The sequence below is a fragment of the Bufo gargarizans genome, chromosome 1 (genome assembly GCF_014858855.1).
Source record: "Bufo gargarizans isolate SCDJY-AF-19 chromosome 1, ASM1485885v1, whole genome shotgun sequence".
Taxonomy (NCBI): Eukaryota; Metazoa; Chordata; class Amphibia; order Anura; family Bufonidae; genus Bufo; species Bufo gargarizans.
This window is the reverse complement of record NC_058080.1, coordinates 169,596,948-169,612,715: the sequence shown is the minus strand read 5'-3', so window position 1 is coordinate 169,612,715 and position 15,768 is coordinate 169,596,948. Positions and strand designations below refer to the sequence as shown.

Genomic DNA, 15,768 nt, shown 5'->3' with positions numbered 1-15,768 from the left:
CTGACAGCTGAACGATCCGTCGGGCAATAGCTATTGAATGCTGCAGTTTCTGGAAGGAAAAAATAAAGCAGACCATTTTTTTCTCCAATCCTGGGCAAGAATGATAAAACAGTTGAGAGATTTGCAGTTGTAATATGGATGCTAAAAAGCACCCATATTATGGGCGTCTAAACGAGGATTAATGGACTATTTCAAATAAAATGTACTGTATTTTTCGCCCTATAATAAGCATCTAGGTTTTAGAGGAGGACAATAAGAAAAAAATATTTTTCATTAGACCTCAGGTCAGACCCCCAATGTTAATTAGACCTCAGCTGACAGCCCCAATCAGACCCCGAATGTTAATAAGGCCCAAATAAGACCTCATATGAGACCCCCAATCAGACCTCAGCTCAGACCCCAATGTGAATGACCTCAGTAAGAGCCACATGCCTCTCATCAGCCCCCATTATCTCATATCAGCCCCCATCCCTCTCATCTGCCTCCCTGCTCCACGACCTGCCGCTCCTTACTGCCCGCAATCTTCTGTCTGCTGTGCTGTGAACCAGCACACACAGTGTGAGGTTACAGAGCGCGCTCACGCTGTGCGCAGCACAGCTGACAGCCGAGGACCAGCGAGCGGTGAGTACCCTTCACTGCACTGCTTCCCGGTCCACCGGTACTAATGAAGCACTCATTAGTAGTTGCCCCAAAGACTCTGGGGTTTTTTCCCCCCACTTTTGGTGGGGAAAAAATGCGTCTTATGGGGCGAAAAATACGGTATACTCTATTTACCATACTGTGTATACAATATACTCAGTGTCATGTATAGATCCATGGGCATTAATCATTTTACCACAATACCACAACGTAAGGTGGCTTTTCACTGCCCGATAATCTAGTAGATTATTGGGAACGAATATTCCTGCGAATGCTCGTTCCCGACAGTCTGCTGTCTAAATGCTGCTGTCTAAACGCGCTGCCGATGAACGAGCAAAAAACTTGTTCCCTCATCCTCATACTATGAAGGAGATCCCATGCAACGGTTTTCTTCACTAAACGAGCATCCGACTTTCCTGAAGGAACAATTGGCTGTGCATCAAAGCGTCTAAACCCGCCTTTACTTGTTAAATCCCCCACTGCTCCAGTGGACCCCGCCAGTCCAGAGTTGTTTTACTTGTACCACTGTCAGCCGCACATGACCAGGCCAGCCTTCAAACCCTTGGATGTAAGCAGAGTTGCCTGAATATGATGACTGCAAGCAGGGATCTTGAAAATTTTGACAAATGTACACAAGGGGAAGTGTAAACTGGATTACCTTTTATTATAATGTTTTACAAAACCTGAAACCCCCTCTAAGGACTAGAAATCATTGTCTATTATTCATACTTTTATATTTTTCTTCAGGTTGTCCATTACTTTATCCTGTCCCCTGGACTTAACATTATTTCCAATGGATACTCAGCGATGCAAGATGCAGCTGGAAAGTTGTATGTACCAGAAAATGTATTTCCTCTGTTTAATTCACAGAACCATATACATTATAGAGAAAAATCTCATATAATATGCCAGTAAGAGGTCCATGACTCCACCCAACAGCTTGAAAGATCTTGAGCCATAATAATAGGACCAGTCTTGTGTGTCAGTGTTCTTCTTTTTCCTTAATGCATATTGTATAATGCATATTGTATGTTATGTTTCAGAATATCAATTTAATTTTGCTTAATAATAATCCAAATCGTGACACAGTTGATTGTCATATCTAGACATCTTATCTTTGCATGCAATATGTAGGCTCTCCCTATTTTTGAGTAGGTTTCTTCATGGTTCTCAGGGATCTGCTATCCTCCAGAAACATACACATGTGAATCCTTAATTTTGCTTTTGGCTCAGTTGTGTCCTGAGAAGTGATTTTTCAATATTGTACCATGTCTGTATGTCTATGTGCTGGTGTATTCCTTAACTAAATCCTAGAAAAAGTAAAGGTGGACTCAACTCTATATTAGTTGATATTGTCACTATTGTGTGTGAGAGGTAAGGCTATCAAGGTGCTCAATACCTTTGTTGTCATCTCTCCTCGGTTCAGCTGAGCATGCATGTATATTTAGTGGAGATAGAGGAGAAAGCAACCTGGATTGTGAGAGAACAAAAGGATTGGGCCTTAAGATTCAATGCGCCTTATCTGTCTCCACAGGAGAGTTAGGAGCTGCCCATAGACATTAGATTGGCTGGCTCTGCCAAAAAAACTGCGGGTTCAGCCAAAAATACGCAAATGTGTATTGAGGCCTTAAAACAGTGACGTCCAAGGGAGCCAGGGACAGATGTGACTGAAATATGTTTGTACTCTATAAGCAATGGTACATAAAAATTTAATATTTGCCTTGGTTATAAGTACGCGTTCAGGACAGATAATTTTTGCTTTCAGAAAGCTAAATGTGTTTATTTCTCTGAAATAATATTTTCTATTGACCTATAGTTGGATATACGACGGATGATTTGCGGTTTGTTTGGCAGTCAGGAGACCCTGTACAAATGGAAAAGATTGCTTTGCCTCAGTTCGATATTAAAACAGAAGATATTGAATATGGTAATTGTACAAAGTTCTACAAAGGAACTGGTGAGTAATATTCCTTCTGTTCGGGTCCTCTCGACTGAGTCCTGCTTCTCATTACTTTCCATGATTTATCCTGTTTATTCTATGTTTCTTAACGTCCACTTATGTTGGTTTAATGGCTGCAGACATCTGGCTCAAACACGAGGAAAGGGATTTTGCCGTTTCTGCCAGTGGTCAAGCCATTTTATTCTAGAGGACCTTATCTGTTATGTTACAAGTACAATAAATACATACTATGGATGTCCTAACTGAAGGTGGCCAGTAGTTGAACAAACAAAAATATCTGAACGATGGTGTCACAGACAGGGTGACCACACACACTTTTTTGCCCAGGTTGGCTGTTACAGTTGATCAAACTGGCCATACATGTTCAATTAAGCAGGGCGATGGAAAAACAATCTTTCTTTGAACAACTGTTGGATGAAAATACTAAACTTCTTTTCTGATGATATTGGTCTGTCCTCGGTAGGCTGAAACGATCGTACGTAGTTAAAGGGGTTCTCCGGGAATTAAGAAAATGAAAATACGTCAATATTATTTTATTATAAATATATTCCCAAATACCTTTCATTAGTTATATGGCTCATTTTGCTCTAGGGAGCAATGATTAGGGGAAAAAAATGGCCGCTGTTCTATTAGTGCACACAGAACCTGTCCTAATCACACGACAGGACAACTTCAGAGCACTAAGATAAAGAGCTGCCTCGTCCTCCTCTCTGCTTGTCAGGGATTATGATCCTGAATACAGATGAGAAGATATTCAGCTGAATCTTTGTGGGAATGGAGTTCATGAGGAGACATGAAGTACAGAGAAGATGGACAGGACAGACTGTGGTAACGGAGACTGCATACAAGTGCTTCTGCTCATTAGCCACGTCTGCTCATGAACTCCATTCCTACAGAGATTCAGCTAAAGATCTTATCTGTATTAAGGATACTAATCCCTGACAAGTAGAGCAGAGATGAGGATGACGCAGCTCTTTATCTTAGTGTTGTAACTTGTCCTGTTGTGTGATTAGGACAGGTTTTGTGTGTACTAATAGGACGGCGGCCATTTTTTTCTCTCCTAATGATTGCTCCTCAGACAAAACAAGCCATTCTAACTAATGTAAGGTATTTGGGAATATAGTTATAATGAAGTAATATTTAAGTATTTTCATTTTCTTAATGTCTAGTTTATTAGAGCTAGGTATGTATACTTGAATTATTCTGTCAATGATTGTCAAAAGATTAGTAATTACTTTATAAAAAACAGCTTTCATTAATGTCCCCTATCCCTTTCCACTAGTCCCTTAAAAGACTGTTGCTAGGGCTTTTCTGTCTCCATCTCAGTGTAAACAGATAACAGAGGGGCGGTCCTCCACACTCGACCCTGCATTAGGCTTCGGGGTGAGTAGGCGTGTCTCTTAGTAATCCAATCTGATTAGCTGTCAGGAAGTTGCTGGGTAAAGTAAGTGTGTATGGGAAGTGAGGGAAGACAGTTTTGGTCTCAGAGAACTGGCAGAGGAGCCATCTTGAGAAGATCCTCATATTGTAGGGTCCAAAACAGTCGTAACTAAGGGAAAAGCTCATGGAAAACAGTGGTATGTGAAGAAACTAAAGATTGCTTTATGCATAATGCTACAGCAGCAGTAACATACAGTATGTTAAAATGGATTCTTTGATGAAAACATGAGTTTTAAATTTCACCCAGTAAATGATCATTTTGGTTGAAATCATCAATTTTATTAAACTTTAGACTGATGTATATGGGTACCTTTTAGACTGTATATATTATACAAAACTAACAATGGTTCTAACCTGTGTCCCAAACATAAAAACCTGCTCACCTGTCTGTCTTGCCTGTGCCTCTGCCCCGTTCCCGGATGTTTCCTGGGAGCATCAGGTGGCTAGGTCCTGTGGCCAATCAGGCCTCTACAGTCACATCTGCTTGAATGGCATATCACAGCAATATATAACCGCTAAGGCTTGTGATTAGCCACAGCAGTCATGCGACCAAGCCACTTTCTGCAGCCGGAAATGGGGCAGCGTCGTGGGCAAGACAGGCAGATGAGTGTTTGTTGTTTTATTTATTTTTTCCTTTTTTTAATGCACACAGGTTAGGGCCAATGTGATTGTCAGATCCTAGATCAGACCTCCCCTTTAAGGGACAAAATACATTTTGCCACAAAAGTAATAAAACGTAACTTTTTTTCATTGTGTAAAACACTATTTCCCACAGAAACAGCCATGCCATCACTATTGGGTACAGGCTGTGTTACCCAGTCATGCTTTTACTTATCCAAGCCATTTAGTGATTTTCTCGTGAGACATTGTACATCATGTTAATGGTAAATTTGACTCAATATATTTAAACTTTATAAAAAAAATCCTAAATTTAATGAAATTTTTTCAAGATTCACTGTTTCTAGATTTGAATCTCTCTGCTTTTAATACCGATAGTGATACCTTTTTATAAAATACTCATTAATATGTCTACTTTATGTTGGCATAATTTTGGTAATGTAATTTTATATTTTTGGGACGTTGGAAGGTTTAAAATTTTAGAAGCAATTTTTGAAATTTTAAAGAAAATTTTCAAAATCAATTTTTTTAAGGATCAGTTTAGTTCAGAAGTCATTTTAAGGAGCTCACATAATAGAAACCACCCATAAATACTCCCTTTTAAAAACTACACCCCTCTAACTATTCAAAACTGGTTTTAGAAGTGTTGTTAGCCCTTTAAGTATTCCACAGGAATTTAAAGCAAATTGATGTGAAATTTTTTGTTGCAGATTTTTCATTTTAATCAATTTTTTCCTGTAACAACCAAACAAAACCGCAATATTTACCCTCATTCTGCAGTTTACAGAAACCCACCATATGTGGTCGTATACCGCTGTATGGGCACACAGCAGGGCTCAGAAGGCTGGAATGGTGTTAGGGTGCCATGTTGCATTTGAAGAGACCCTTAGGTACCCACACAGTGAAACCCTCCAAAAAGTAACCACATTTTGTAAACTACACTACCCAAGGAATTTTTAAGGATTGTAGTGATCACTTTGAGCCAACAGGTGTTTCATAGAATTCATAACCATTTGGCTGTGAAAAAGAAAAATGTAATTTTTTATTTTTTGAAAATGTGAAAATGGTACTTTAGGCCCAAACTTTCTTTTCCACAAAAGATAACAATTTGCTACCCATTTTCTTCTGAATACAGTAACACCCCAATTGTTGTCATAAATTGTTATCTGGGGATATGCCAGGGGTCAGAAGGGAAGGAGCGGCACCTGGATTTTCTAACATGGAATTTTCTGTCATGGTTTTAAAAAGTGATAATTTTTTTATTTTTTTGTTGACTGAGCTGCGTGAGGGCTTATTTTTTGTGGGACAAGCTGTAGTTTTTATTGGCACCAATTTGGGGTACATTTGGCTTTCTGGTAGTATCTTTTTATCTAATTTTTGGGGAGGGGAACTCACAAAAAAGCTGTTTGTCACATATATATATATATATATATATATATATGCACTGACCTAAAGAATTATTAGGAACTCCTGTTCTATTTCTCATTAATATGATTATCTAGTCAACCAATCACATGGCAGTTGCTTCAATGCATGTAGGGTTGTGGTCCTGGTCAAGACAATCTCCTGAACTCCAAACTGAATGTCAGAATGGGAAAGAAAGGTGGGCTACAACAGCAGAAGACTCCACCGGGTACCACAAATCTCCACTACGAATAGGAAAAAGAGGCTACAATTTGCACAAGCCCTGATCTCTTACAGGGGGGCTATGATACGCACAATTAACCCCTTCAGGTGCGGCACCTGAGGGGTTAATTGTGCTGATCACGGCCCCCTGTAAGAGATCGGGTGCTGCCAGGCAGCAGGGGGCAGTCATGTACACAGTTTGTAGTATATTCTAACTAGAAGCGTCCCCATCACCATGGGAACGCCTCTGTGTTAGAATATACTGTCGGATATGAGTTTTCACGATGTAACTCATATCCGACAGTATATTCTAACATAGAGGCGTTCCCATGGTGATGGGGACGCTTCAAGTTAAAATATACCATCGGATTGGAGAAAACTCAGATCCGATGGTATAAAAGGGACTCCTGACTTTACATTGAAAGTCAATGGGGACGGATCCGTTTGAAATTGCACCATATTGTGTCAATATCAAACGGATCCGTCCCCATTGACTTGCATTGTAATTCAGGACGGATCCGTTTGGCTCCGCACGGCCAAACGGACACCAAAACGGCTTTTTTTTCATGTCCGTGGATCCTCCAAAAATCAAGGAAGACCCACGGACGAAAAAACGGTCACGGATCACGGATCACGGACCAACGGAACCCCGTTTTGCGGACAGTGAAAAAATACTGTCGTGTAGATCATGTTATATTTTTGTATATCTGGTCGTTACGGATGCAATGATACCAAATATATCTAGTTGGGTTTTTTTTTTATTTATTTTTTAACATTTTACTCAATAAGAACTTTTTTAGACAAAAAAATCATGTTTTAGTGTTGCAATTTTCTTAGAGCCACATTTATTAAATTTTTCTGGCTATGGTTTTGTGTGGTGGGATCATTTTTTGTGGGATGAGGTGACGTTTTTATTGCTACCATTTTGGGGTACATACGACTTTTTGATCGACTTAACATTGTTCTTTGGGAGGTGAGGTAAATAAAAAAGCTGTTTTGGCTAGTTTATTTTTTTTTTTTTTATGGCGTTCACCTGATGGGGTAGATTAAGTGATATTTTTACAGAGCTATCCATCACTGATGCTTGAATACCAAATACACTACGTGCAGAATTATTAGGCAAATGAGTATTTTGACCACATCATCCTCTTTATGCATGTTGTCTTACTCCAAGCTGTATAGGCTCGAAAGCCTACTACCAATTAAGCATATTAGGTGATGTGCATCTCTGTAATGAGAAGGGGTGTGGTCTAATGACATCAACACCCTATATCAGGTGTGCATAATTATTAGGCAACTTCCTTTCCTTTGGCAAAATGGGTCAAAAGAAGGACTTGACAGGCTCAGAAAAGTCAAAAATAGTGAGATATCTTGCAGAGGGATGCAGCACTCTTAAAATTGCAAAGCTTCTGAAGCGTGATCATCGAACAATCAAGCGTTTCATTCAAAATAGTCAACAGGGTCGCAAGAAGCGTGTGGAAGAACCAAGGCGCAAAATAACTGCCCATGAACTGAGAAAAGTCAAGCGTGCAGCTGCCAAGATGCCACTTGCCACCAGTTTGGCCATATTTCAGAGCTGCAACATCACTGGAGTGCCCAAAAGCACAAGGTGTGCAATACTCAGAGACATGGCCAAGGTAAGAAAGGCTGAAAGACGACCACCACTGAACAAGACACACAAGCTGAAACGTCAAGACTGGGCCAAGAAATATCTCAAGACTGATTTTTCTAAGGTTTTATGGACTGATGAAATGAGAGTGAGTCTTGATGGGCCAGATGGCTGGATTGGTAAAGGGCAGAGAGCTCCAGTCCGACTCAGACGCCAGCAAGGTGGAGGTGGAGTACTGGTTTGGGCTGGTATCATCAAAGATGAGCTTGTGGGGCCTTTTTGGGTTGAGGATGGAGTCAAGCTCAACTCCCAGTCCTACTGCCAGTTTCTGGAAGACACCTTCTTCAAGCAGTGGTACAGGAAGAAGTCTGCAAGGTAAGAAAAACATGATTTTCATGCAGGACAATGCTCCATCACACGCGTCCAAGTACTCCACAACGTGGCTGGCAAGAAAGGGTATAAAAGAAGAAAATCTAATGACATGGCCTCCTTGTTCACCTGATCTGAACCCCATTGAGAACCTGTGGTCCATCATCAAATGTGAGATTTACAAGGAGGGAAAACAGTACACCTCTCTGAACAGTGTCTGGGAGGCTGTGGTTGCTGCTGCACGCAATGTTGATGGTGAACAGATCAAAACACTGACAGAATCCATGGATGGCAGGCTTTTGAGTGTCCTTGCAAAGAAAGGTGGCTATATTGGTCACTCATTTGTTTTTGTTTTGTTTTTGAATGTCAGAAATGTATATTTGTGAATGTTGAGATGTTATATTGGTTTCACTGGTAAAAGTAAATAATTGAAATGGGTATATATTTGTTTTTTGTTAAGTTGCCTAATAATTATGTACAGTAAGTCACCTGCACACACAGATATCCCCCTAAAATAGCTAAAACTAAAAACTACTTCCAAAAATATTCAGCTTTGATATTAATGAGTTTTTTGGGTTCATTGAGAACATGGTTGTTGTTCAATAATAAAATTAATCCTCAAAAATACAACTTGCCTAATAATTCTGCACTCCCTGTATGTCTATTTTATTTGAATTTAATTGTGGATTTATTTATTTTTCTACATATGAATTTTTTTGTTTTTTTTTATAAAACACTTTCTTTTTTTTATTTTGTATTTTAGACTTTGTGCCCCCCCCCCCCCACCATAAGGTCATACAAGACCTCTGGTGGACAATTAACCCCTTTAGGACACAGCCATATTTCACCTTAAGGACCAGGCCATTTTTGGCAAATCTGACCAGTGTCACACGGGGTGATAACTCTAAAACACTTTGACTTATTCAGGCTATTCTGAGATATTTTTTTTTTTTTTCATCACATATTGTACTTTGTGACACTTGTAAAATGAAGTAAAAATATATATTTTTTATTTATATAAAAAAAAAAAATTTACCCAAATTTTTGAAAAAAATGCAAATTTCCAAGTTTCAATTTCTCTACTTCTAGAATACATAGTAATACCTCCAAAAATAGTTATTCATTTACATTCCCCATATGTATACTTTGTTTGGATCATTTTGGGAATTACATTTTAGTTTTTGGTGGCGTTACAAAGTTTAGAAGTTTTGAAGCAAATCTTGAAATGTTTCAGAAATTTTTTAAAACCCAATTTTTTAGGGATCAGTTCAGGTCTGAAGTCACTTTGTGAGGCTTGCCTAATATAAACCACCCAATTCTAGAAACTACACCCCTCAAGGTATTCAAGACTGATTTTACAAACGTCGTTAACCCTTTAGGTGTTCCACAAGAGTTAATGGCAAATAGAGATAACATTTCAGAATTTAGATTTTTTTGCCAAATTTTCCATTGTAATCAATTTTTTCCAGTAACAAAGCAAGAGTTAAAAGCCAAACAAAATGCTATATTCACACAATAGGGCGTAGAGGTAAAGGTGCGCCATATGGTTTTTGGGAGGCAGATTTTGCTGGACTGCTTTATTTACACCATGTCCTATTTAAAGCCCCCCTGATGCCCCCCTAGAGTAGAAACTCCGTAAAAGTGACCCCATCTAAGAAACTACACCCTTCAAGGTCTTCAAAACTGATTTTACAAACTTTGTTAACCCTTTAGGTGTTGCACAAGAGATATTGGCAAATGGAGATGGAAAATTTGCTAAATAATTTAAATTCTTAAATTTCATTTTAATCCATTTTTTTCCAGTAACAAAGCAGGGGTTAACAGCCAAACAAAATGCTATATTTATTGCCCCGATTCTGTAGTTTGCAGAAACACCGCATATGTGGCCGTAAACTACTGTACGGGCACATGGTAGGACGTAGAGGGAAAGGTGCGCCGTGTGGTTTTTGGAAGGCAGATTTTGCTGGCCTGGTTTATTTACACCATGTCCCATTTAGAATACTCCCTGATGCACCCCTAGAGTAGAAACTCCATAAAAGTGACCCCATCTTGGAAACTACAGTATAAGGTGGCAGTTTTGTTGGGACTATTTTTAGGGTACATATGATTTTTGTTTTATCTTTAATACATTTTTGTGAGGCAAGGTTACCAAAAATAGAAATTCTGAAATTTCATCTCCATTTGCCATAAACTGTTGAGGAACACCTAAAGGGTTAATAAAGTTAGTAAAATCAGCTTTGAATACCTTGAGGGGTGTAGTTTCTTAGATGGCGTTTCTTTATGGAGTTTCTACTCTAGGGGTGCATCGGGGGGCTTCAAATGGGACATGGTGCCAAAATAAAAAAGGCCATCAAAATCAGCCTTTCAGAAACCATACGGCATTCCTTTCCTTCTGCGCCCTGCCGTTTGGTCATACAGCAGTTTACGATCACATATGTGGTGTTTCTGTAAACTGCAGAATCAGGGTAATAAATATAAAGTTTTGTTTGGCTGTTAACCCTTGTTTTGTTATTTGAAAAAAAAACGGATAAAAATTGAAAATTTGCCAAAAATTGCTGTTTTGGCACTGTTTTTATTTTTTATTTTTTTACCGTGTTTATCTGAGGGGTTAGGTCATGGGGTATTTTTATAGAGCAGATTCTCACGTGGCGATACCTAATATGTCTACTTTTTGTAAATGTATTTGTTTTACACTATATTATCTTTTTATAAACCAAAAAAATAACATTTTAGTATCTCCATAGTCTGTCTTTTTTTTTTTTGCCAATTATCTTAGGTAGGGGCTCATTTTTTGCGGGATGAGAGGACGGTTCATTGGCATTATTTTGGGGGGCATGTGACTTTTTGATCGCTTGCTATTACAATTTTTGAGATGTAAGGTGCCAAAAAAAAACGTTTGCACCATTTTCATTTTTTATTTTTTTATCTGAGCGATTAGGTCATGGGGTATTTTTATAGAGCAGATTCTTACGGACGCGGCGATATCTAATATGTCTACTTTTTTATTCATTTTAGTTTTACTAAATATTTTTTAATTATTTTTTTTATAGTTTTAGTGTCTCAAGTCTGAGAACCATAGGCTTTTATCCAATTGTCAGTTGCTAAATTGGGATATAAATTTAGTACTCCATGGCAGTGTGGTACTCCCTGAAGCAACCAATAATGCAGAGGCCTTGAGGACTGCCTCATAGAACTGAAGGAATGTCCCTGTGTTGCCAGCGCTCCGGGACAGCACAAAAGAGTTGTACAAGGCAACCTGTACCAAGTAGACCACAACTTTTTTGTACCATGCCCGGGTTTTGCGCCTGGCGTTACATGGCTTGAGGACTTGATCAGAGAAATCAACTCCTCCCATTTACCGATTGTAGTCGACGATACAATCGGGCTTGAGGCCCGTTACCGCGGTACCTCGCACAGGGACAGGGGTGATGCCGTTTCCATGAATTGTGGACAGTACAAGGACATCCCTCTTGTCCTTATATCTGACCAGCAACAGGTCTCTACTGGTAAGGGAGGGGCTACCTGGAGGGGCTAGGTTGATTTTTTCCGCACGGTCCCATAAGCGGACGTGGATCTGGCGGCGAGGGACTGGAACAAGGGGATACTAGTATAAAAGTTATCCACGTGCAGGTGATAACCCTTATCTAGCAGTGGGTGCATAAGGTCCCACATAAGTTTCCTGCTAACACCCAGAGTGGGGGTACATTCTGGGGGTTGAATACGGGAATCTCCCCCCTCGTACACACGAAACTTGTAAGTGTACCCTGAGGTACTCACAAAGTTTGTACAGTTTCACGCCATACCTCGCCCGCTTAGAGGGAACATACTGGTGGAAAAGGAGTCTCCCCTTGAAAGCAATGAGAGACTAAACTGCGACCTCCCTTCAGGTACATAGGCCTTTACAAATTTGGCCCCAAAGTGATCGATGACTGGCCTGATTTTGTACAGGCGGTCATAGGCAGGATCACCTTGGGAGGGACATGCTCCATTATCTAAATAATGCAGGCATTTTTCGGATGGCCTCAAACTGGAAGCTTGTCATGGCCATACTGTAAAGTGGGATCTGGTTGAGGACGTCCCCACTCTAGTAATGCCTGACGCTAGGTTTCTTGACTAGGCCCATGTGCAGCACGAGGCCCCAAAATGTCCTCATCTTTACTGCACTGACTGGGGTCCAGTGCCAAAAAGGAGCCTGGGTGTTGAGCAACAAACTGTTGGGCGTACAGGTTTGTTTGCTCCACCATTAGATTTACAAAGTGGTCACTGAAAAAAAGACTAAAATAGTCATATTTAGTGAAGTCCAGTGTGGAAATCTGGATTCCTGGTCGCCTACAAAATCAGGAATCACGGGCTCAAAACGCTCTGGGGTATACCAGACAAGTTCACCAGCAGGGGGCTCCGGTGGACTTAACTGGTGGGCCGGAAATCTGGTACGAGCCCCAGAGCTGCTCGTACTAGGATGGGCCACAGGGTCCCTAGCATGGTGGTCGCCTTGCTCCGCCGCCTTGGGGGCTCATCATCATCGCTAGATGAGGAGGACGCGGATGACCAAAGGAAAGTGGGGTCATCCTCGTCCTCACTAGGACTCTCTGACTCTGTGGCAAGCTGGGCGTATGCCTCCTCGGGCCAAAGGGGAGTGTGTGTGCGTGCGTGATGAACTTTTATTTGGTGTGTGTGGGGGCACGGGTGTTCGCGAACTTACCCTAAACCTAGCAGACAAAAACAGATCGCTGATCAACCGTCCGAAGTTGATCAGCGGTGGGGTGTGCGATGCGCTAACAGTGGCCGGACGCTAAGAGTGCCAGCCACAGTCAACGTATGCACAAAAAAATAATAATAAACTGCTGTGGACCCCAGACACACAATTTAGGGTGATGCAATCAGTACATTTTTATTTTTATTTTCTTCTACTAACTTTCCCTAAATCTCCCTGCCTAGCCTAACCTTTCCCTAAATACCTTGGGGTGCTGGGGCACAGATGGGGTGCTGGCTGACAATCCTGAGCTTTTTACAGATGGGGGGTGCTGGCTGGAGATCCGACGAAGCACTCCTCTCTCCTCGGCTCCCAGTCGACCAATGAGAGGCGATCCTGAGAGGTGATGTCACATCACCTCTCAGGATCGCAGGATGGTGTTTGGTGGTGTACAAACTGGATTCCCAAAAAGTTGGGACACTAAACAAATTGTGAATAAAAACTGAATGCAATGATGTGGAGATGGCAAATGTCAATATTTTATTTGTAATAGAACGTAGATGACAGATCAAACGTTTAATGCGAGTAAATGTATAATTTTAAAGGAAAATTACGTTGATTCAAATTTTCACGGTGTCAACAAATCCCAAAAAAGTTGGGACAAGTAGCAATAAGAGGCTGAAAAAAAGTAAATTTGAGCATAACGAAGAGCTGGAAGACCAATTAACACTAATTAGGTCAATTGGCAACATGATTGGGTATAAAAAGAGCTTCTCAGAGTGGCAGTGTCTCTCAGAAGCCAAGATGGGTAGAGGATCACCAATTCCCACAATGTTGCGCAGAAAGATAGTGGAACAATATCAGAAAGGTGTTACCCAGCGAAAAATTGCAAAGACTTTGCATCTATCATCATCGACTGTGCATAACATCATCCGAAGATTCAGAGAATCTGGAACGATCTCTGTGCGTAAGGGTAAAGGCCGTAAAACCATACTGGATGCCCGTGATCTCCGAGCCCTTAAACGACACTGCACCACAAACAAGAGTGCTACTGTAAAGGAAATCACAGAATGGGCTCAGGAATACTTCCAGAAACCATTGTCAGTGAACAGAATCCACCGTGCCATCCGCCGTTGCCAGCTGAAACTCTACAGTGCAAAGAAGAAGCCATTTCTAAGCAAGATCCACAAGCTCAGGCATTTTCACTGGGCCAGGGATCATTTAAAATGGAGTGTGGCAAAATGGAAGACTGTTCTGTGGTCAGACGAGTCACGATTCGAAGTTCTTTTTGGAAATCTGGGACGCCATGTCATCCGGACCAAAGAGGACAAGGACAACCCAAGTTGTTATCAACGCTCAGTTCAGAAGCCTGCATCTCTGATGGTATGGGATTGCATGAGTGCGTGTGGCATGGGCAGCTTGCATGTCTGGAAAGGCATCATCAATGCAGAAAAATATATTCAGGTTCTTGAACAACATATGCTCCCATCCAGATGTCATCTCTTTCAGGGAAGACCCTGCATTTTTCAACAAGATAATGCCAGACCACATTCTGCATCAATCACAACATCATGGCTGCGTAGGAGAAGGATCCGGGTACTGAAATGGCCAGTCTGCAGTCCAGATCTTTCACCTAGAGAACATTTGGCGCATCATAAAGAGGAAGGTGCAACAAAGAAGGCCCGAGACGATTGAACAGTTAGAGGCCTGTATTAGACAAGAATGGGAGAGCATTCCTATTTCTAAACTTGAGAAACTGGTCTCCTCGGTCCCCAGACGTCTGTTGAGTGTTGTAAGAAGAAGGGGAGATGCCACACAGTGGTGAAAATGGCCTTGTCCCAACTTTTTGGGGATTTGTGGACACCATGAAATTCTGATTCAACATATTTTTCCCTTAAAATGGTACATTTTCTCAGTTTAAACTTTTGTTCCGTGATTTAAGTTCTATTCTAAATAAAATATTAGAAGTTGGCACCTCCACATCATTGCATTCAGTTTTTATTCACGATTTGTATAGTGTCCCAACTTTTTTGGAATCCGATTTGTATCATCACACCACCGATCACCATCCTGTTCCGGGTTATCGGGTCCCCAGAGACTCGAATAACCCGGAAACGCAGCAAACCGCAGGTCTGAATTGACCTGTGGTTTTCTGCAATCGCCTACATGGGGGGCCACAGGACCCCCCGGCGCATTGTCCCCAGGTGCCTGCTCAATGGTTTGAGCAGGCACCGGGTTCCAATACATAGGCCGTACCGGTATGCCCTGTGTCCTTAGGTACCGGGACATCAGGGCGCCCTATGTCCGGAACAGGTTGACTTCCTTTTTGTTTTTTTGTTTTTATGCTATTGATTTCTCCTGTAACTGGGGCTGATATATTAGCCCCAGTTACAAGAGAAATACACCCCCCAGAGAGGCTGTACAGCATAATACTGCGCTGTACAGCCTCAGTGCAGGGCTGATCGTGGTCTATGGAAGACCCCGACAGCTCCTGCACTCCCCCGGCCCTGGCAGTCACATGACTGCCGGGACAGGAAGTGGCACATTGCTAGCGCTAATTCAACGCTGTGTATACAGTGATCTAGAAGGCAGGGACACCCAGGAATGTTCCCACTCTGGGCAGCTGCAGGATTAGCGTGCAGCTGCCATTTCTGAAAGAACGTTCTAAAACGTCCGATCATAGATGAACTCGACCGCCCAGGACGTTTATAATCAATGGCGGTCGGGAAGTGGTTAAAGGGGTATTCAATTAACTAAAATTTAGCCAAGTACAGCACTTTGCTGTTTCCTGGAGTCCCATAGAGAAGTAATGGA

At 41.3% G+C, this 15,768-nt stretch overlaps 1 protein-coding gene across 3 annotated transcripts in view; it reads left to right on the top strand.

The window, feature by feature from the left end:
- The window catches only part of GLRB (glycine receptor beta), a 93,427-nt gene that overhangs the window by 62,423 nt on the left and 15,236 nt on the right, over positions 1 to 15,768 (top strand). For all 3 annotated transcript variants that reach the window (XR_006390442.1, XM_044298644.1, XM_044298513.1), the window contains exons 6-7: positions 1,387 to 1,469; positions 2,456 to 2,596. Coding sequence is in view for 2 of the 3 variants with exons in the window: in XM_044298644.1 (XP_044154579.1) it covers positions 1,387 to 1,469; positions 2,456 to 2,596 (224 nt within the window). In the remaining variant the exon portion in view is untranslated. The remainder of the gene's footprint in view (positions 1 to 1,386; positions 1,470 to 2,455; positions 2,597 to 15,768) is intronic.